Source organism: Pristiophorus japonicus, chromosome 7, assembly GCF_044704955.1.
Source record: "Pristiophorus japonicus isolate sPriJap1 chromosome 7, sPriJap1.hap1, whole genome shotgun sequence".
NCBI lineage: Eukaryota > Metazoa > Chordata > Chondrichthyes > Pristiophoridae > Pristiophorus > Pristiophorus japonicus.
Window position 1 is genome coordinate 27,667,548 of NC_091983.1, and position 17,958 is coordinate 27,685,505.

The following is a 17,958-nucleotide window of genomic DNA, read 5'->3' on the forward strand; positions in this document are numbered from 1 at the left end:
CCACTCCCTGTATTTAAAGTCCTGTCCCCCGCATAACACTGTACAGGTACAACGTCTGAAATCTGGCCACCTCGGGACCGAGTCCGTGCCAGTTTTGGGGTTTTGCCGTATTTCGGACCTCGCTGTTGGCGCTCCTTGCCGTCCGCTGATTCTTGCCGTCCGCAGCCCCCCACCGCTGCGTTTTTACCGGTTTCCTCGCCGCCCGATGTTGCCATCTTGGCCGCCTCGAAAATGTCCAGTGTTTGGACAATTCCGGTTCTCGGAATTTTGGATTGGAAACCTTGTGCCTGTATTAATACTTCAATAAACATCGAATTTATTGTTCAAAGTAATTCTACTCAAGTTCTGTTGGAACATTGCGAGACTTCCATTTTTAATTCATTCTGACGATGTGGGCGTCGCTGGTAAGACCGACGTTTATTGCCCATCCTTCGTTGCTCCCGATTTAAACTGAAGGGCTTACGCGACCACCTCTGAGGGAAGTTCAGAGTCAACCACATTGGTGTGGGACTAGGGTCACACATAGGCCCAGAGCCGGATATGGACATTGGTGAACCCCTTGGGTTTTTAATGACAATCCGACATCACTTTTTACTGATGCCGGCTTTTTATTTCTAGATTTTTAAAAATTAAATTGAATTCAAATTCTCTAACTGCCAGGGTGGGATTTGAACTCTCATTGTCTGGATTGTTAGCCCGGTAACACTCGCTCTCCACCCACCATGCCGTGCTGACCGACTGCTATTGCATCTTTCTCTCCAGAAATTGAAGAGCGAACTGGAGGAGCTTATTGCGGACCTGGAGAAAGTGACTGAAAAGTGCGACGTATTCTTTGGACAAGCTTCATCGTCTGTCGCTCCGACCCTCCGGACAGAGCTGAGCGTGGTGCTGCAGAATCTCAATCAAGTGTATTCGCTGTCTTCCATTTATTTGGAAAAGTAAGGATTCGATCTTTAGAAATGTAATTTTACAAGCAAATAAAGTTTGTATAGTTTTTTGTTGGTTGAACCATGAACAAAGAAAGACTTACATTTAAATAGCGCCTTTCACGACCACCAAACATGTCAAAGCACTTTTCCGTGCAGTCACTGTTGTAATGTGGTAAACGCGGCAGCCAATGTGCGCCCAGCAAGCTCCCACAAACAACAATGTGATGATGACCAGATAATCTGTGTTTATGTTGATTGAGGGATAAATATTTTACCAGGACACCAGGGATAACTCCCCTGCTCCTCTTCGAAATAGTACCATGGGATCTTTTAGGTCCACCTGAGAGAGCAGACAGGGCCCCGGTTTTACGTCTCATCCGAAAGACGGCACCTCCGACAGTGCCGCACTCCCTCAGCACTGCACTGGAGTGTCAGCCTAGATTTATGTGCTCAAGTCTCTGGAGTGGGACTTGAACCCACAACCTTCTGACTCTGAGGCGAGAGTGCGACCCACTGAGCCACAGCTGAAAATAATTAGAGTGAAAACTGTAACTTAACCACACCTTGGAGACTTGTGTCAGCTGTCTCTTCTTTTTTGTTACAGGTGTCCTTATTTTTAGAACAGACATTGTATGTACTGTCAGTAGAATAAGGAGATCTTTATCGTTCTCTCCCTGGGACAGAGCCATGCAAGCATTCTATCCCAGAGATAGAGCGGTTTCACTGCCGCTGTGCATGCTGGGTGAAATGCTCACCATTCCATTAATGTCGTTTCTTTCACAAAACCCACTGCTGCCTCGGGCTGACCTGCGTGCCTGTGTTTTGAGTTGTAAAAGGGCTTAGTTCATTGAAGGCTGTGCAGTTTGTAATGTGCAAGGGTCTGTTATTTCAGAATGCTTTTGTGTATATTTCACCATGTAAGTTATTTGGGGGTCTCGATAAGTGTCCGTTTTCGGCAAGTGTTCTTTTTTTTGGGGGGAGTTTGCATTTCTACAGGTCTCACTGTAGTTGATTGTTCCACCGCCGGTCTTTTTCTGGAATCGAAGCGTTTCAGGTGGTGGAAGTGTTGGATTCTCAGGTTGGGTGTGGTCAGGTTCATCATCATCATCATCATCATCATTGGCAGTCCCTCGGAATCGAGGAAGACTTGCTTCCACTCTTTGCATGAGTTCTTAGGTGGCTGTACATTCCAATACGAGAACCACAGTCTCTGTCACAGGTGGGACAGATAGCCGTTGAGGGAAAGGGTGGGCAGGGAGCCGCACGCTTCTTCCGCTGCCTGCGCATGATTTCTGCATGCTCTTGGCGACAATACTCGAGGTGCTCAGCTCCCTCCCAGATGCACTTCCTCCACTTAGGGCGGTCTATGGCCAAGGACTCCCAGGCGTCAGTGGGGATGTTGCACTTTATCAGGGAGGCTTTGAGGGTGTCCTTGTAACGTTTCCTCTACCCGCCTTTGGCTCGTTCGCCATGGACGAGTTCCGAGTAGAGCGCTTGCTTTGGGAGTCTCGTGTCTGGCATGTGAACAATGTGGCCTGCCCAGCCGAGCTGATCAAGTGTGGTCAGTGCTTCAGTGCTGGGGATGTTGGCCTGGATGAGGACGCTAATGTTTGTGCGTCTGCCCTCCCAGGGGATTTGCAGGATCTTGTTCAGGTTCAGGGGCGGATGCGACTGGTTTTGTTTCATGCTCTTGTGCATTGGGGAAGGCAGACAGAAGAACTGGGTAGATGTGTGCTACAAATCCAAACTGGTAGGCCCGAGGAGGAAAGCTCAGTGTTCACTAACGAAGCAAAAAGCTGCGCTTTGTTCTGAGAGGAAGAACCTCGAGCTCTCTCTGCATTAAATCTGTGTTCAACTAACTTTTGTCTGGATCTATAGAAGCACACCAAACAATCTTGATTGGTCTTTCACCAAGAATGCAACTGTTTATATTTAGAGCAACAAATTCTTCTTGGCGATTAATTTTAGTTTAAAAAAAAAAATCGGCGTGACTACAGAATGGAATTTCCCACTAATTTGATGGGAGGGATTCCAACCATTGCAACAACAACTTGTTTTTATATAGCGCCTTTAACGTAGTCAAAAGTCCCAAGGCGCTTCACAGGAGTATAATGAGATTTTTAAAAAATTGATGTGCGTGTGTGTGTGTAGGGCTGTGACTTTGTGACTTTGTTTGGGAGGGATGGGAGAGGAGAGAGAAGAATCCAGGGAGCTGTCCTGTAAATAAAGATTTTTTTCAAAGCAGGTTAAAAACCATGGGGCTGATGCAACATTTTCTCTGTTCATGGCAGAAGCTTAAAATAAACTTTGTTTCCAACTACAGGTTGAAGACTGTCAATCTGATTGTTAAAAATACCCAAGAAGCAGAGGCTCTTGTTAAGCAGTACGAGACTAAACTGGGCGAGGAAGATGCCGTACCACCGGACACGGAGGCTATTCAATCTCTCCAGAATACATTGAAAGTAATGAAGATTTTCGTATCAAATATAAAAATATTTGCAAAGTTACATAGAATGATATAAAATGTGCAGCACAGTAACAGGCCCTTCGGCCCAACTGGTCCATGCCGGTGTTTCTGCTCCACACGAGCCTCCTCCCACCCTTTTTCAGCTAACCCTATCAGCATAGCCTTCTATTCCTTTCTCCCTCGGTACTTATCTAGTTTCCCCATTAATGCATCTATGCTATTCGCCTCAAATACTCCTTGTGGTAGCGAGTTCCACATTGCAACCACTCACTGGGCAACCAAGTTTCTCCTGAAGTCCTTTTTGGATTTATTAGTGATGACATGATATTTATAGCCCCTAGTTTTGGTCTCCGCCCCCCACCTCCCCACAAGTGGAAACATCTTCCCTGCGTCTGCCCTATAGAACCCCTTCTATCGGGTCACACCTCAGTCTGCTCTCCTAGAGAATTCAGTCTTTACAGGCACTCACCATCCTGTACTTCACTCCTCAACAGCAATGGCGGACTGAAGTGGACGAGAGACGGGAGGTCTTCCATTCACTGGAAGACGAACTGCAGAAAGGAAAGGCTGTCAGTGAGCGCATGCTGAGGGCACACAATGAGCGTGACATGGACATGGACTGGCACAAGGAAAAGGCCGTTCAGTTGGCTGAGAGATGGGAGAGCGTTCATTCCCAAATTGACAACAGGTCTGTACCATTTCTAACTGTGTGTCCTCCAGAACGGGAGAATTGTGGAAGTACCATTGTGGCTGTGTTATGGGGAGAGGAATGGAGCCTCCTGTCGGTTGAAATAATTTAAAGTGCAAAAGTTGCTGGGCAATGGGCAAAAATGGCTCTATTCTATAGGGAGCATAGCTGTGGGCTGGTATTGAGACAGACAGACAGGTAAAAAGACTGCCTTTTCTACAGTGCCTTTCACAACCTCAGGATGTCCCAAAGCGCTTCACAGCCAATGAAGTACCTTTGAAATGTCGTCGAAAACGCGGCAGCCAATTTGTGCACAACAAGGTCCCATAAACAGCAGTGCGACAATGACCAAATAATCTGTTCTTAATAATGTTGGTTGTCGGATAATTATTGGCCAGGACACCGGGGAGAACGCCCCTGCTATTCGAAATAGTGTCATGAGATATTTAACATCCACCTGAATGGTTTCGCGCCTCATCTGAAAGACGGCACCTCCAATAGTGCAGCACTTGCTGGGTACTGCACTGGCGTGTCACCCTGGATTATGCATTGAGGTCTCTGGAGTGGGACTCGAACCCACAACCTTCTGACTCAGAGGCCAGTTCCCAAATCAGCAAGAGGAGGTAAATGACACTCTGCCTGTGGAGGTAGGGAATTTCTGGAAAGCAGTAGCTTGAACCTTCCAGCTCCAATAGGATTAGCAGAGGCTTGGCAATCAGGAAACAATGGAAGAGGGGAGGTGACCTAGAAAAAGCTAAGAAAATCCTTTTTATATCAGGAACATATCAATATATCGTACATTAGAACCAAGATCATTCACCACTCAGCTTGATTATGGCGCGAGGATTCGGGTACAGTAACTGTGCAGAACCAAACTCAGCGGTCAAGTATTAGAAAGTCATCCTCTCTGCTTTCAGGCTGCATGAGCTTGAGAGCATCAGCATATCTCTGAACTGGTACAGAGACTGTTACAAAGACCTGGATCAGTGGATCCAAGAAATGGAAGCCACGCAACAGAAGATGCAAGAACGCCAGCCAGAAGATATCCGAGCCCTCGCTGATGAACTCAACCAACAAAAGGTAGCCCGCTCGTTAACAATTCACGCTGTTAAGTAAGAATGTTTGGGCAATGGGCAGTGAGTGTTTAGATACTTGCGCTTAAGCTGGCACAGTGAATATCATTCAATCCTTGATTACTGAAGATGTGAAGTTAATGGGGCAGAATTTGCTGCCAAAAAACATCGGGTTTAAGTCTAACTAACTGGGCATGCCGTGAGAATCCCGATCTGGCAAATTCTGGCCCTTTGTACTAACTGCTGCGGAACTTGTTTTTTTGAGATAACTTTGCCAAAATAACATTTTGATTTTTTTTCCCCTTGTAACCAAGGATGATTTGAATCTTGCATTGTTTATAATATTGATAATTGGTTTATAGTTATGGCAAGATTACCAAATTTGGAAGTGTTGCTAGTTGCAGTTATAAATGTTGACATCAAATTGTACGAACAAATTTGTTAAAAAGGCTCATCAATTTAGAAAGTATATAAAGGATATTTCAGACGCAACCATTCAACAAAATGGAAAAGAAGTCTCTGGCAGAGTTACCTCTGGCTATGAAAGAGTTCAGTTGTTCCTCATTTTATTGCAGATGTTGGCTTCTGAGGTTGAGAAGAAACAGGGCAGAATGGACGAATGTCAGAAATACTCTGATGAATATTCTTCTTCTGTAAAGGTAAGGTGGGAAATTCAGTTGGAGTCAAATGGTTATATTTCATTTAAAGTAATTTAAGGGTTTTGACAGAAAGATTTAGGTGTCCTCGTACAAGAAACACAGAAAGCTAGCATGCAGGTACAGCAAGCAATCAGGAAGGCAAATGGCATGTTGTTCTTTATTGCAAGGGGATTGGAGTGTAAGAGTAAGGAAGTCTTGCTACAATTGTACAGGGCCTTGGTGAGACCACACCTGGAGTACTGTGCACAGTTTTGGTCTCCTTATCTGAGGAAGGATATACTTGTCTTGGAGGTGGTTCAACAAAGGTTCACTGGATTGATCCCTGGGATGAGAGGGTTGTCCTATGAGGGAAGATTGAGTAGATTGGGCTTATGGAGTTTAGAAGAACGAGAGGTAATCTCATTGAAACATACAAGGTTCTGAGGGGGATCGACCGGGTAGAAACTGAGAGGTTGTTTCCCCTGGCTGGAGTGTCTAGAACTAGGGGGCAGTCTCAGGATAAGGGATCGGCCATTTAAGAATGAGAAGAGGGGGAATTTCATCACTCGGAAGATTGTGAATCTTTTTGAATTTTTGACCCCAGAAGGCTGTGGATGCTGAATGGTTGAGTATATTCAAGGCTGAGATAGAAAGATTTTTGGACTCTCGAGGAATCAAGGGGTGTGGAGATCGGGCAAGAAAGTGGAGTTGAAGTCGAAGATCAGCCATGATCTTACTGAATGGTGGAGCAAGCTCGAGGGGCTCCTGTTCCTCATTCTTATGTAAATAAGGAGAAGCAGTTTCCACTGGCAGGAGGGTCAGTAACCAGAGGTCACACATTTCAGGTAATTGGGCAAAGAACCAGAGGCGAGATGAGGTGAATTTTTTTTCCACAATGACTTGTTTTGATCCTTTTTGCACAAGCGCTCTCTCCCAAAGGCTGTGCATGCTGGGGGATCAATTGGAGTTTTCAAGATTGAGATCGATGGATTTGGTCAGGGTATTAATGGATATGTAATAAAGGCAGGTGAATGGAATTGAGGTACAGATCAGCCATGATCTAATTGATTGATTGAGCAGGCCTCCTCCTGTTCCTAACGTTCTCGCAGTACTGCATCTGGGAGCGTCAGCCTGGATTTTGTGCTCCAGTCCCTGAGTGGCACTTGAACCCACGACCTTCTGACTCCAAGGCAAGAGTGCTACCCACTGAGCTGCAGCTGACACCTGTTGACTGCTCCAATGGTTTGCTTCTTTTCTGGTTGTTGGAGGTACTGAAGTTTGCAAGGAACATGATGCGTGGTCAATGAGACTTGTGGTGCTTCCGGGCCGGGTATTAGTGACGGGGCTTTGAACGAGCCAATACAGCACTCGCCAGGTCAGGCAGCAGCTGTGCAGGGAGAAACTGTTAATGTTTCAGGTCGACGGCCTTTCATCAGAACTGGAAAACGTTAAGAGATGTAACAGGTTTTAAGCAAGTACAGAGGCCTGGAAAGGGGGTGGGGAGGAAAGAACAAAAGGGAAGGTCTGTGATAGGGTGGAAGGCAGGAGAGATTAGAGAGACAAAAGGGATGATGGTGCGAGGCAAAAGGAGATGGTAATGGGACAAGTCAAGAAACACAAGATGGGTCCAGAGGAGGTGTAAATGGCAATAACAGAATCATGTCCCAGTGGTTATGATGCGAAATTGCTGAAAATGTTGAGTCTGGAAGGTTGTAAATGCTGAGTATTTCCAGCATTTTCTGTTTTATATTTCCGATTTCCTACATCTGTAGTGTTTTGCTTTTGTATGAAATGTGATCCATTGTCCCTTATTCCGATGACAGGAATATGAACTGCAGCTGATGACTTACAAAGCCATGGTCGACTCCCAGCAGAAATCCCCAGTCAAACGGCGCAGAATGCAGAGCTCTTCAGACGTCATTGTACAAGAGGTGGCAACTAGTAACCTTCTAAAGCTTATTCAATAGTAACTTTCTAAGATTGTTCTCCTTAGAGCAGAGAAGGTTAAGGGAAGATTTAGTAGAGGTGTTCAAAATTATGAAGGGTTTTGATGAGTACACGAGGAGAAACTGTTTCCACTGTCGAGAAGGGTCGGTAACCAGGCGACACAAATTTCAGGTCATTGCCGAAAGAACCAGAGGGGAGATGAGGAGATTTTTTATTACGGAGTAAGTTGTTATGATGTGGAATGAAAGGGTGGTGGAAGCAGATTCAATAATGACTATCAAAGGGGAATTGGATAAATACTTGAAAAGGAAAAGTTTGCAGGGCTATGGGGTGGGGGGGGGTGGGAGAGTGGAGGGGGGGAGGGGGAGAGTGGAGGGGGGGGAGAGTGGAGGGGGGGAGAGTGGAGGGGGGGAGGGGGGGGGAGAGTGGAGGGGGGGAGGGGGGGGAGAGGTTGGGAGGAGGGGGGGCGAAGTGGGATTAATTAGATAGCTCTTGTCAAAGAGCCGGCACAGACATGATGGGCCGAATAGCCTCCTTCAGTGCTGTTGGATTATGTATGAGGAAATGCTAAGAAATCCTGGACAGATGCATTGCAAAGTAGAATGGCCTTGGGTAAAAGTTTTTTTTTGCAAGTAATGGAGCAGTTTAATTAGTTCTGATTCTATAATTATAGAGTGTTACTTAGAAAAGTAATGTCATTGTGAAGATGTGCTGAGGACTCAGTATATTTGTAACTTTCCCAGCATGTCTGATATGCTAGTCAGACATTTGGCTAATTACAGTTTGTTGTGTTGGGGAACGGATGTTTTTACTTGTAAGTTAAATTATTCCACATGATAATTGTGTTCAAATGCTTTCATAGGGATTAAGCATACAATGATCACCATTATTACCAACAATTACACACATGCAATAACTCTTACCAACAATTCTACATATGCAATGATAACCATCACTAATAATAATTACACATATGCAATGTAACTATTGCTAACAATAATTATACATATACAATGTAACTATTACTAATTATTACGCACATACAATATAACTATTGTTAATTATTGCACATATACTTGAGACACTTGCGGTAAAATTGAATTGCTGGAGAATTCACTGCCTCACAGGTTTCGAGCTGGAGGGAAACGATTGGCCAAGCCTTGTTGAATTCTTACATATCTGTTCTTACCTTCCCCCTCCCCTCTCGTTTTATGCTATTCTTTCCCTCTGGCTATGTGAGAATCTGTATGTTTCCACCTTGCCACATCCATTTCGGTAACCTTCAGTTTTAACAAGAACACTTCCCAGACACCTCAAGACGTTTATCTTGACTGAGTTGCCAATCGAATTACTCAACTGGACGAGTTATCGCATGCCTTGCGCAGATGTCTCCTTGGAGGAGTTAATCCTGAAGAAGACACTTGATAAGACAAAGAAAGCTTGTAGCTGAATGCTTACCAGCTGAAATCTCTGTCTGGTAAAGGAAACTGACTTTTCCGGCTTTCTGACAGTAACTCACTGAGCAGGCAAAAGCTGAAAGTGAAGAATTAACCATTTCCTTACAGATTGCACTAAATACTCATCTATCTGAAGTACTGGTAAGGTGTGATGGAGGTTGAAATGCAGGGCCTTGTGTTAACCTTGGCACCACTTTGTTTTGTGTCTGTGCTGTAGTTCATGGACCTCCGCACGCGTTACACAGCCTTAGTGACGCTGATGACCCAGTACGTGAAGTTTGCCAGTGATGCTTTAAAAAGATCAGAGGAGGAAGAGGTAAGAACTGCTGCTGGTATGGCCAAAGGTTAGCATAATATGAATGGTCTTTGAAACAATGAAAGTTTAGAAGATATTTTGAAATTGAGAATTGGGAGTAATTGGACTGAGCTCAGGAAGGGAGCGAGTGCTTGGGCTTTTCATCCACTTGATGTGTTGTACCAGGGAGTGGTTGGGACATTGGACGCGTTTGATCCACTCTGCTCAGTTACTGAGACAGATTCCAGGTGTTCCGCTGTGGGGGGCGAGGGTAGACTGTTGAGTGGAAGGAGAGTTGTCACCAAAGCCATTGTTGCATGGATTTCAACAGGCCAGATTGAGAGGTGCACTGGCTGAGGGGTGCGGAGCAGTGGGGGCGGGGGGGCGGCGGGTCGTTGTGCCAAAGCACTTTACAGCCAGTGCAGTAATTTTTAAATGTAGTCACTGTGGTAACCCAGGAAACGTGGCCACCAATTTGCTCACAGCAAGCTCCCACAAACAGTAATGACCAGATAAAACTGTTTCAGTGATGTTGAGTGAAGGGTAAATATTGGCCAGGCCACTCCAGTGATGTTTGAAATGTAGTTTGTAAGAAGGTTGTGAGTTATAGTTGGACTATGTAAATTCAGAGTACGATTTTAACACGAAGGACACTGCTTCAAATTAGCACTAGGTAAATTTAGGGTTGATATCAGGCAGGTGATTACACGAAAAGCGACCAATATATGGAATGGCGTCCCACATACAGTGATGGAGGTGAAATCATTTCAGAAAGAATTAGATGCAGTAATGGGAGAGCGTGGGGTGGGGGGAGGGGGTTGTTCTTGGGTTGGGGAGTGGGGGGAGAGAGAGACTGGAGAGTGGGTGAATTAACATAAGCTGTATCTGTTAGTAACTTGTGATGTGAGGTCTGTGCTCAATGTTATTTTACTGGTGCGGTGCTGCCACCTGCTGTCATTAATGGTGATAACCGCCTTGCTTCAAATATCTGTGGTGGTGCTTTGAGTGCTGGCAGCCGCCTCCTGTCAAAGGGAAGCGGGGGACTTTGCACAGAATCTGTGACTGTGCCGCAACTATTAGCGATGCGAACTGGTGCTGCTTCAATGCAAGCTGCTGTGGGACAGCATTTGGTTGTGATTACTGCTGGGTTTTTGCATAAAATTCTGGCCAATTCTTGCCCTACTTTTATTTGATGTAAGTGCTCGAACTGGCCTGTTTTCCAGGAATCGTTCCATACAACAGAAGTATATGTAAAATTTAGTTTAAAGGTCACAAGCCTTTACATTTGGCTCGTATTCTGATACACGAAAGAATCTGAGCTGTTTTGTTAACCTGCTATGCACAATTTTTTGTTAAACCCAAGCAGTAATGGTAAAGAATTGCTGACAGCTTTTACTGACTCCTGTCTCTTTATAAACTCCACTCTCGTCCGCCTATTGTCCTTTGTATCTCTGATTGCACTAACATTAAATACTTGATACTGATTTCATGCACATGTTTGCCATATGCAAAAAAGTTACTGTCTGTGCTTTGAGCGGGTACAGCCTCAAAAACCCAATCCGCTTCCACAATACCGCATCTTAAACAGGGTATCGGGAGACTAACTGTGGTCGGTGTGTGTGTGTGTGTGTGTGTAAACAAGGCCGTTCAGATGATGCTGAGCGATTGCTTTCCGGGTGTCTGCTCTAATGTAAAAAAATAAATTACAGGTTTGAACAAATCCAACAAATAAGACTCGACCCCCGAATCACTTGGTGTCGTCATTTCTTTCCCATTGTTAATCTCATCACTGCCAACTTGTCGGGGTGACATTTCAGCTCAATTACAATATTAACAAATGGCTATTGCTCATTATTGCAAAACATAATATGGTCAATTTCTAATAATACACACCTGTTTAGATGAATGCTTCTCCTGAATCAAGTTGGCAGTTAAAGGTTCAATGATCCGTGTTGGTTCTGTGCGTGATTTGCTTTCTCTTCCGTGATTGAAAAAATGATTTTTTTTTTGGCTCTGAAACTATCAATGGGGGATGCTCCTTGAAATCCGTCAGTGAATCAATCTGTTTCGTTACCTGTTCAGCTGCACTGTGGTTAACCTCGAGGGCCCTCTCAGGCTGCCCCTTCTCTAGCCTGATTTCCTTTCAAGAAATCAACCCCTGCCACTTGTGTGCTAAGTGTAATGTTAATGACTGCCTGTACCGTTCTGCTTAGAGTCCAGCTGAAGGTGTGAAGGACTCTCCGGGGAAGGATGCTGCTGAACCTGCCCGAGCAGCGTTGGGTGAGCGAAGAGGGCTGGCAGAAGCCAGTTCAAGAGCCTTTCTGGAAACGGGTGCGGAGCCTCTGCAGATCCAGAGAGAGGGAAGTGAAGCTCAATGTTTGTGCAATGAAAAAGGTGACAAAACCACCAGGCCGGTGATGGACCGGCAGAGTTGGTTCCTCCATAAGAGAAGGGATATACCTGATGGACACGATTGGGAGATTGGTTCCGATCCTGAACCAGAGAGAGCCGGGTGTCCACTCCGAACTCCGCACCTCGCAAATGAGCTCATGCACCGAGACAAAGGGGAGAGGTTTGGAAGAAGTGAGGGTGAGGAAAGGACACCAGGTGGGGAGGAAAGGAGGGAAGCACCACTTGCACCTTTGGGGGCAGCGAAATTCACGGATGGCACATTCCTTGCTCGAGGGGGAGCATGGCCTGCAGATGAGTTTGGAGATGTGTGGCAGTCCAGTCGGCCAGCCTGCAGTGGTACTACGGTTGGTGGCAAAACTGCCGGTGAAGAAATGGACGCATCACTGCCAAATGCCCGAGAACCCTGCAGAACGGAGGTGGGGCAGCTCAGTACCGATAATCTGGGCGAACTTGCAGACATCCCAAATGGTTATTGTGAGCTGGTGAAGAGTGAGGATTCGCTTCAGCAGAAACCAGCTGTGGAACATCCAAGTCCGGATGTGGCGGGAGAGCCAAGGCACAAAAGCGAAGGCAAAACTTCGGCGCAAGAATTAACTTTACGGCAAACTGAATACAAGAATGGAAAGGGGCCATCTGTTCCAATGCGGCAGAACGAGGCGGAATGGCAAACCGTTGACCACTCGGCCAACGATGCAGACGGACATCTACTTGACTTCCATGTCTCAGCAGAGCCTGGAGGCACAAGTTTCACACACACAGCCGTCGATCGTGGAAGGTCAGAAGATCTGGATGAGGAAGCTGTTCACTTGAGGGCCTTGGCTGAGGAGTTGAGCAGACACAAGCCAGCTGTCGAGCAGGAGGCCGATTCCGCGCCTGGTGGGATTCTGCAAGCTCGGGAAAGTCGCGGGGCGGAGGGGCTGGAAGCGAAGCTGGATGGAGCAGCCAAGCCTAATGAAAGGCGGCCGGGCTCTCTGCAGGAAGACTCGCAACATGCGGAGGAGATGTCGGTAAATCAGGGGCCGACTGTTGACGAGGAAAGCTCGTTGATAAATCCAGCGGAATCGCAATTTCATTCACATCTTGCGGACAAACCAATACGTCAGGGAAAGGCTGACCAATTGGGGTTCGAACAAAGTTCCAAACAGTGGGAAGAACAGGGAGCCAAAGCGAGAAAGCCGAGCAGTAGAGCTGAAGAAATCGCGACAGGTTTAGCTCGCCCAGTTTTGTTGGAGGAAGTCACAAGGACCTCTGAAGATAAAGAACCCACTTCACTGACCCCAGATGCTCAAAGCCAATATGATGTGATCAACGACACCCATCTAACTGATTCCTTCTCCAAACTGGCAGGCACTGAGCCAGCTCAGAGACACGAGCTATCAGTCTATGTCGACCTACCTGCCCCATTAGATCGAAATGTTGATGGCAAGCGCGTCAATATTTCTGATCGCGCTGAAGAATTGGGAGAGGTACATGATGTGCTTGTCCAGTTCGGGAGCGTGAGGAAGGAGATCCCAGGACACGTGAAACCCACAGAGAAAAACTGCTCCACCGTGAATCCTCATTTCACGGGAGTTAAACCTGGTTTAATTGCAGCAGGGAAGCGCAGCGGGTTGGAGATTGTTGGGATGCCGTTTGAATCCGATGGTGAAACAGAGGAAGGATTGGGAGAAAGTGCTGAAGGCAGTATGGAGATCGAGAAAGCCACGAGTGCGAAGTCTAAGAAATCCAAGAATAATGAGAACGAACGTGCAAAATCCAACGACTCCATTTTGCAAGCCACGATTGAAGTGGTTCCTGATGGCCAGTCTGTTTGCAGTGGAGGTGCTCGGTGGGCTGTTGAAGAGTCTGAATGTAGTGTGGGGCTAACTGTAGCAGATCAGATTTGGCTGACCGCAGAGCACTCCATTAAAACCAAACCCCCAATTCAGGATTCCACCCCCAATGCTCGAGTCAGAAGCGTGACATCGCAGCGCAATGATCACGACGGGAATTTCTGGGCTGGAAAAGGGAAGCTGCAGGAAGAAGTTGCCGACAGCAACGCAGTTGGACTGGTGGAGATCGGTGATGCGGAGATTTCTCCGTTTGCTGCCCGTGAAAACGGCGCGACCGTGCAGCCTGGGAGGAGTGTCGGGGAAGAGGAGGTAGCACTCAACCGTGATCGGCCGGCTAAATCCAGCCGGCACCAAACCGAGGAAGCAGGGCATCTCCAGCAGCTGTCTGCATCTGGAGACCCATTGCACAGTGGAAAGCAGCAGAGGCCAACAATGCAAGGAGCTCCGCGTGGGACGTATCGGGTGAAAGGCGCGATTGAATTGCAAGTTGAGTATCCGAGAAATTGGGAAGCACAAATGGAATCGAGTGGTGACGTGGATAGCAGTTGGGAAGAGGATGGAAGTGTCCAAGAGGAGGTGGTCCGGTTCACCAAGCTGGAATTGTTGACATTGCAGAAGATGCCAGGACATCGTGAACTGGGACTCGGGCTGAAAAGTGGAGCCAATGTTGAAAGTGGTTTCTCAAGACAAGCTGAAGAGGTGCACACTTTGGTTACTGAAATCCGTCTGATCTATGTAAGATAATCTAAACTATTATTTCAAGTGCCTTGAGATTGCTCAAGATAATATTTCTAAGGTAGGCTCCATGACTTGTGAATGATTCCTTTCATTGACATGTGGCCATAGCTCATCGGGCACTGTGTGACCAAGTAACTGATCAATGCAGCAAGGTCAGCTCACTCTCTGTGTTTTGTGGTTCTCTCGGTGTTTAGCACATTAAGCACTGGGAGTGCGACAGGGCCTGGGAGTCCACACTATTGTGGGCCAGCAGCTGTTAAAGGGCTGCTGGCTGCTATTGAAGCTATGGCATGCTTGGGGGCAGATCTAGCTGGGGACAGTGCTGCTTTATGCACAGGCCGACGGAGATCAAACAACTGCAAGTCCAGATGTGCAGGGTGGCCCAGTTAGGAGGAGAGGGGCAGCCAAGGTAACATTTCATTTCTGATCTCTTGTGGAGTGCCCATTTGAAACGGGCGCCGAGAGGATGGAGCACTTTTCAGGAGCTCCCTTCATTTCTGTCGAGTCTGAGGGCCTTCAGTGAGCCTTGGACACAGTTAGTGCACAGGCTGAATGTGTTCCAAGTGCTTGTGGCTTGCGTTCTTGTGCGCTGTGTTGCACTGTGCGGTGTGTATGTCTGATCACCCAGTCGTACGGGATGCCACCGATTTGCAACATCAGTGTCAAGGGTGCAACAAACTGAGTGGGTTTTAATGAAGCAAATGTTTGAAGTGTATAATTATGATATTTGTGATAAATGTCTTTGTCATGATCACATGGAGTAGTTAGTCTCTCAAAGCCAGCGAGGAGAAAGCAGAGATCCACACTAAATTCACCTTCATTTGGAGTAGGTGTCAGCAGATTAAGAGCACAGTTGTGACTTTCCCCCCTTCCCTCCCCCCCCCCCCTACATTGGGAGCGATGACTGGTTCAGGTAAGAGCTGCTTGTAAACTTTCACTAAGAGCTATTCCACATGCAATCGAGTTTACAGATCCCATCCCATGGGAAGTCATGACCCGATTCCTTTATCGTCGCTGGATCAAAATCCTGGAACTCCCTCCCTAACAGCACTGTGAGAGTACCTTCACCACACGGACTGCAGCAGGTCAAGAAAGCGGCTTACCACCACCTTCTCAAGGGCAATTAGGGATGGGCAATAAATTCTGGCCCTACCAGTGATGCCCACATCCTGAGCATGAATAAAAATCTAAATATATTATCTGGGTTGTGCACAGTTGATATGCAGAGTATACGGTACATAATGTTCAAGCGGTTCTGTTGCTCGAATGTATTCTTTCCTGCTTTTCCCAAAGTGTCCAAAATATTGTTGTGCAGCTTCCTTTTCTGGTGGAGGAGCTTCCTGCAGTGTTTAATGATGACAAAACTCTTTTCCTGAGGCTTTGCGCAAAAGGTGATGGGGGCATAGCCTAACAGACATTGGCGGTTTCTCTGGGCTTTGCCAGTTTACGAAGAACACCTCTGTAATTATGTCAGTTTTTCTCGTCTTTATAAATGAGCAATTCATAAAATTCGAAACAATACCAACTCTTTCCCCCTCCCTCCCTCTCCCCCCCCCCCCCCCCACACACACACACACTTGTATCTATCTCACTGAGCACTTGATTTTATTTGTAGAAGAAAAAGTTCCCGGAACATTGTGCCCACTCGGAGGATCCCAGTCAGCAGCAGCGCCAGAGCGCCCTGGGCGATGAAAACCGGGTCTTGACGCAAAGGATCGATGCGCTGCTGGTGGAATCTGGTCAGATTAAAGAGAAGAAGCAGCTGCTGGAGCGCGAGCTGGTGCGTTTACAGGCGGACGCAGAGAGCGAGCGGAGGAAGCACCGGGAAGCTGTGGAGGAGATGAGCTTCAGCAGGGAGATGTCCGACATGGAGGCCAGCCAGTGTCGGCTAGAGTTGGAGAGGATGTCGAGGGAGAAGGCCAGTATGGAGCAGGAGCTGGAGCACTTGCAGCAGGTGATCCTGGAGGCCGAGACTGAACAGATCACTATCGGGGGGAAGCTCCACGAGCTGGAAAGTGAGATCGACGGCACCGCTTCAGCAGGGGGGCTAAAAGTTCGACCTCGGGGGAAGCGGAATGAGGGCGAGCTGCAGAGGGGAACCAGCCCAGCCCAGCAGCTCTCGGCCTATGTGCAGTGGTCGGAGCGAGCCTTACCCGAGCCAACCGTTGGTGCCGAGGGCATTGGGCAGACGGGCTCTGACTCGGAAACCATGCAGCGGGTCGTGAGAATCAAGCACATTGTGGAGCAGATGCACGTTTATACCAGGGAGATGCACCGCGAGGTGGGGGCAGAAACTGCGGTGGTGCAGCAAGGTGTTCCAGCAAATGAGACGGAGTGTCTGAGGAAATTGGTCGCCGACCTTAGCCGGGTTAATGACCGAACCCGACAGGACTTGAAGAGCCTGCAGTTGGAGATGAGGTCCCTTGAGCAGAATGCGGGTGTGGAGGGGCACAAAGCTTCCACCCACCGGGTGCAGTTGAGCGGTTTAAGCCTCGAGCTTGAAGAAGCCCGGGCGAGGGTGAAACAGATGCAAGAGCAAGAGGAGGACCATTGGCGGAAGGCAGCACAGCTGGAGGACGAGCTGAAGGACAGCCGGCAGAGGACCGAGGATTTCCGACTGAAAGCTGAGGTGCTTTCCCAGGACCGCCTGACCGCTAGAACCCATGCCCAGAGTTTGGAAGAGGAAATCGCGGCACTCCGCTGGGACAAGAGCCTCGCCGAACAACGTGCGCTGACCCACCGGGCAGCGGCCGACGATTTACAAGAGAAACTGAAGACGGCAGAGGGGCAGAAGAGTCGCGGAGAGAAGGAGTGGGAGCAAAAGGCCAGGGAGTTGGAGGACAAGTTGGCCAAAAGCCAACGGGTGTCGGGGGCGCTCGAGCAGAAGGTGGGCGAACTTAGCCAGGCTTGCATTCACGCTGAAGAAGTTACGAGGAGCTTAAAGGCTGAAACTACTCGTCTTCAGACGGAGCAAACGTTGGTAGAGGCAAAGATGGTGTTTCAGAAAACGGAAGCCAATGTCTTAGCCGAGACGTTGAAAAACCTACAGGAGGCTTTGGAGAAGAAGGTGAAGAATGAGCACTCGCACCAGCAGATGGTTAAGAAGCTGGAAGATGATTTGGCGCACCACAAACACACAACAAGCGAATTGAAGCAGAAGGTTGACGAACTGACGGCTGCCAACCTCAGGGCAGATAGGATTATGGCCATTGTGAAGTCCGAACTCGACTCTGTGATGAGGGAGAAAAGGGTCACGGAGCAGAGAGGTGATGCTCAACGCGTGCAGGCGGACTGCTTGAACGAGCAGCTGAAGAAAACGCAGGAGCAGCTGGTTGAGCGAACGAGACGGGAGCAGGAGCAGGGGCTGCGGGCTGGGAAGCTGGAGGAGGAAGTGGAGAACGGCAGGCGGGCGATGGTTGAGCTGAAGCTTCAGCTGGCCGAGCTGACCGAGGCGAACATGGTGGCTGCCAGGGCTGTCGAGG

At 47.8% G+C, this 17,958-nt stretch overlaps 1 protein-coding gene across 5 annotated transcripts in view; it reads left to right on the forward strand.

Moving 5' to 3' along the window:
* Window positions 1-17,958, forward strand: part of dst (dystonin) — a 647,938-nt gene that overhangs the window by 311,430 nt on the left and 318,550 nt on the right. For all 5 annotated transcript variants that reach the window (XM_070884881.1, XM_070884882.1, XM_070884878.1 and 2 more), the window contains 7 exons: window positions 763-938; window positions 3,253-3,391; window positions 3,891-4,084; window positions 5,002-5,164; window positions 5,733-5,816; window positions 7,619-7,726; window positions 9,417-9,515. In XM_070884881.1, the coding sequence (XP_070740982.1) occupies window positions 763-938; window positions 3,253-3,391; window positions 3,891-4,084; window positions 5,002-5,164; window positions 5,733-5,816; window positions 7,619-7,726; window positions 9,417-9,515 (963 nt within the window). The remainder of the gene's footprint in view (window positions 1-762; window positions 939-3,252; window positions 3,392-3,890; window positions 4,085-5,001; window positions 5,165-5,732; window positions 5,817-7,618; window positions 7,727-9,416; window positions 9,516-17,958) is intronic.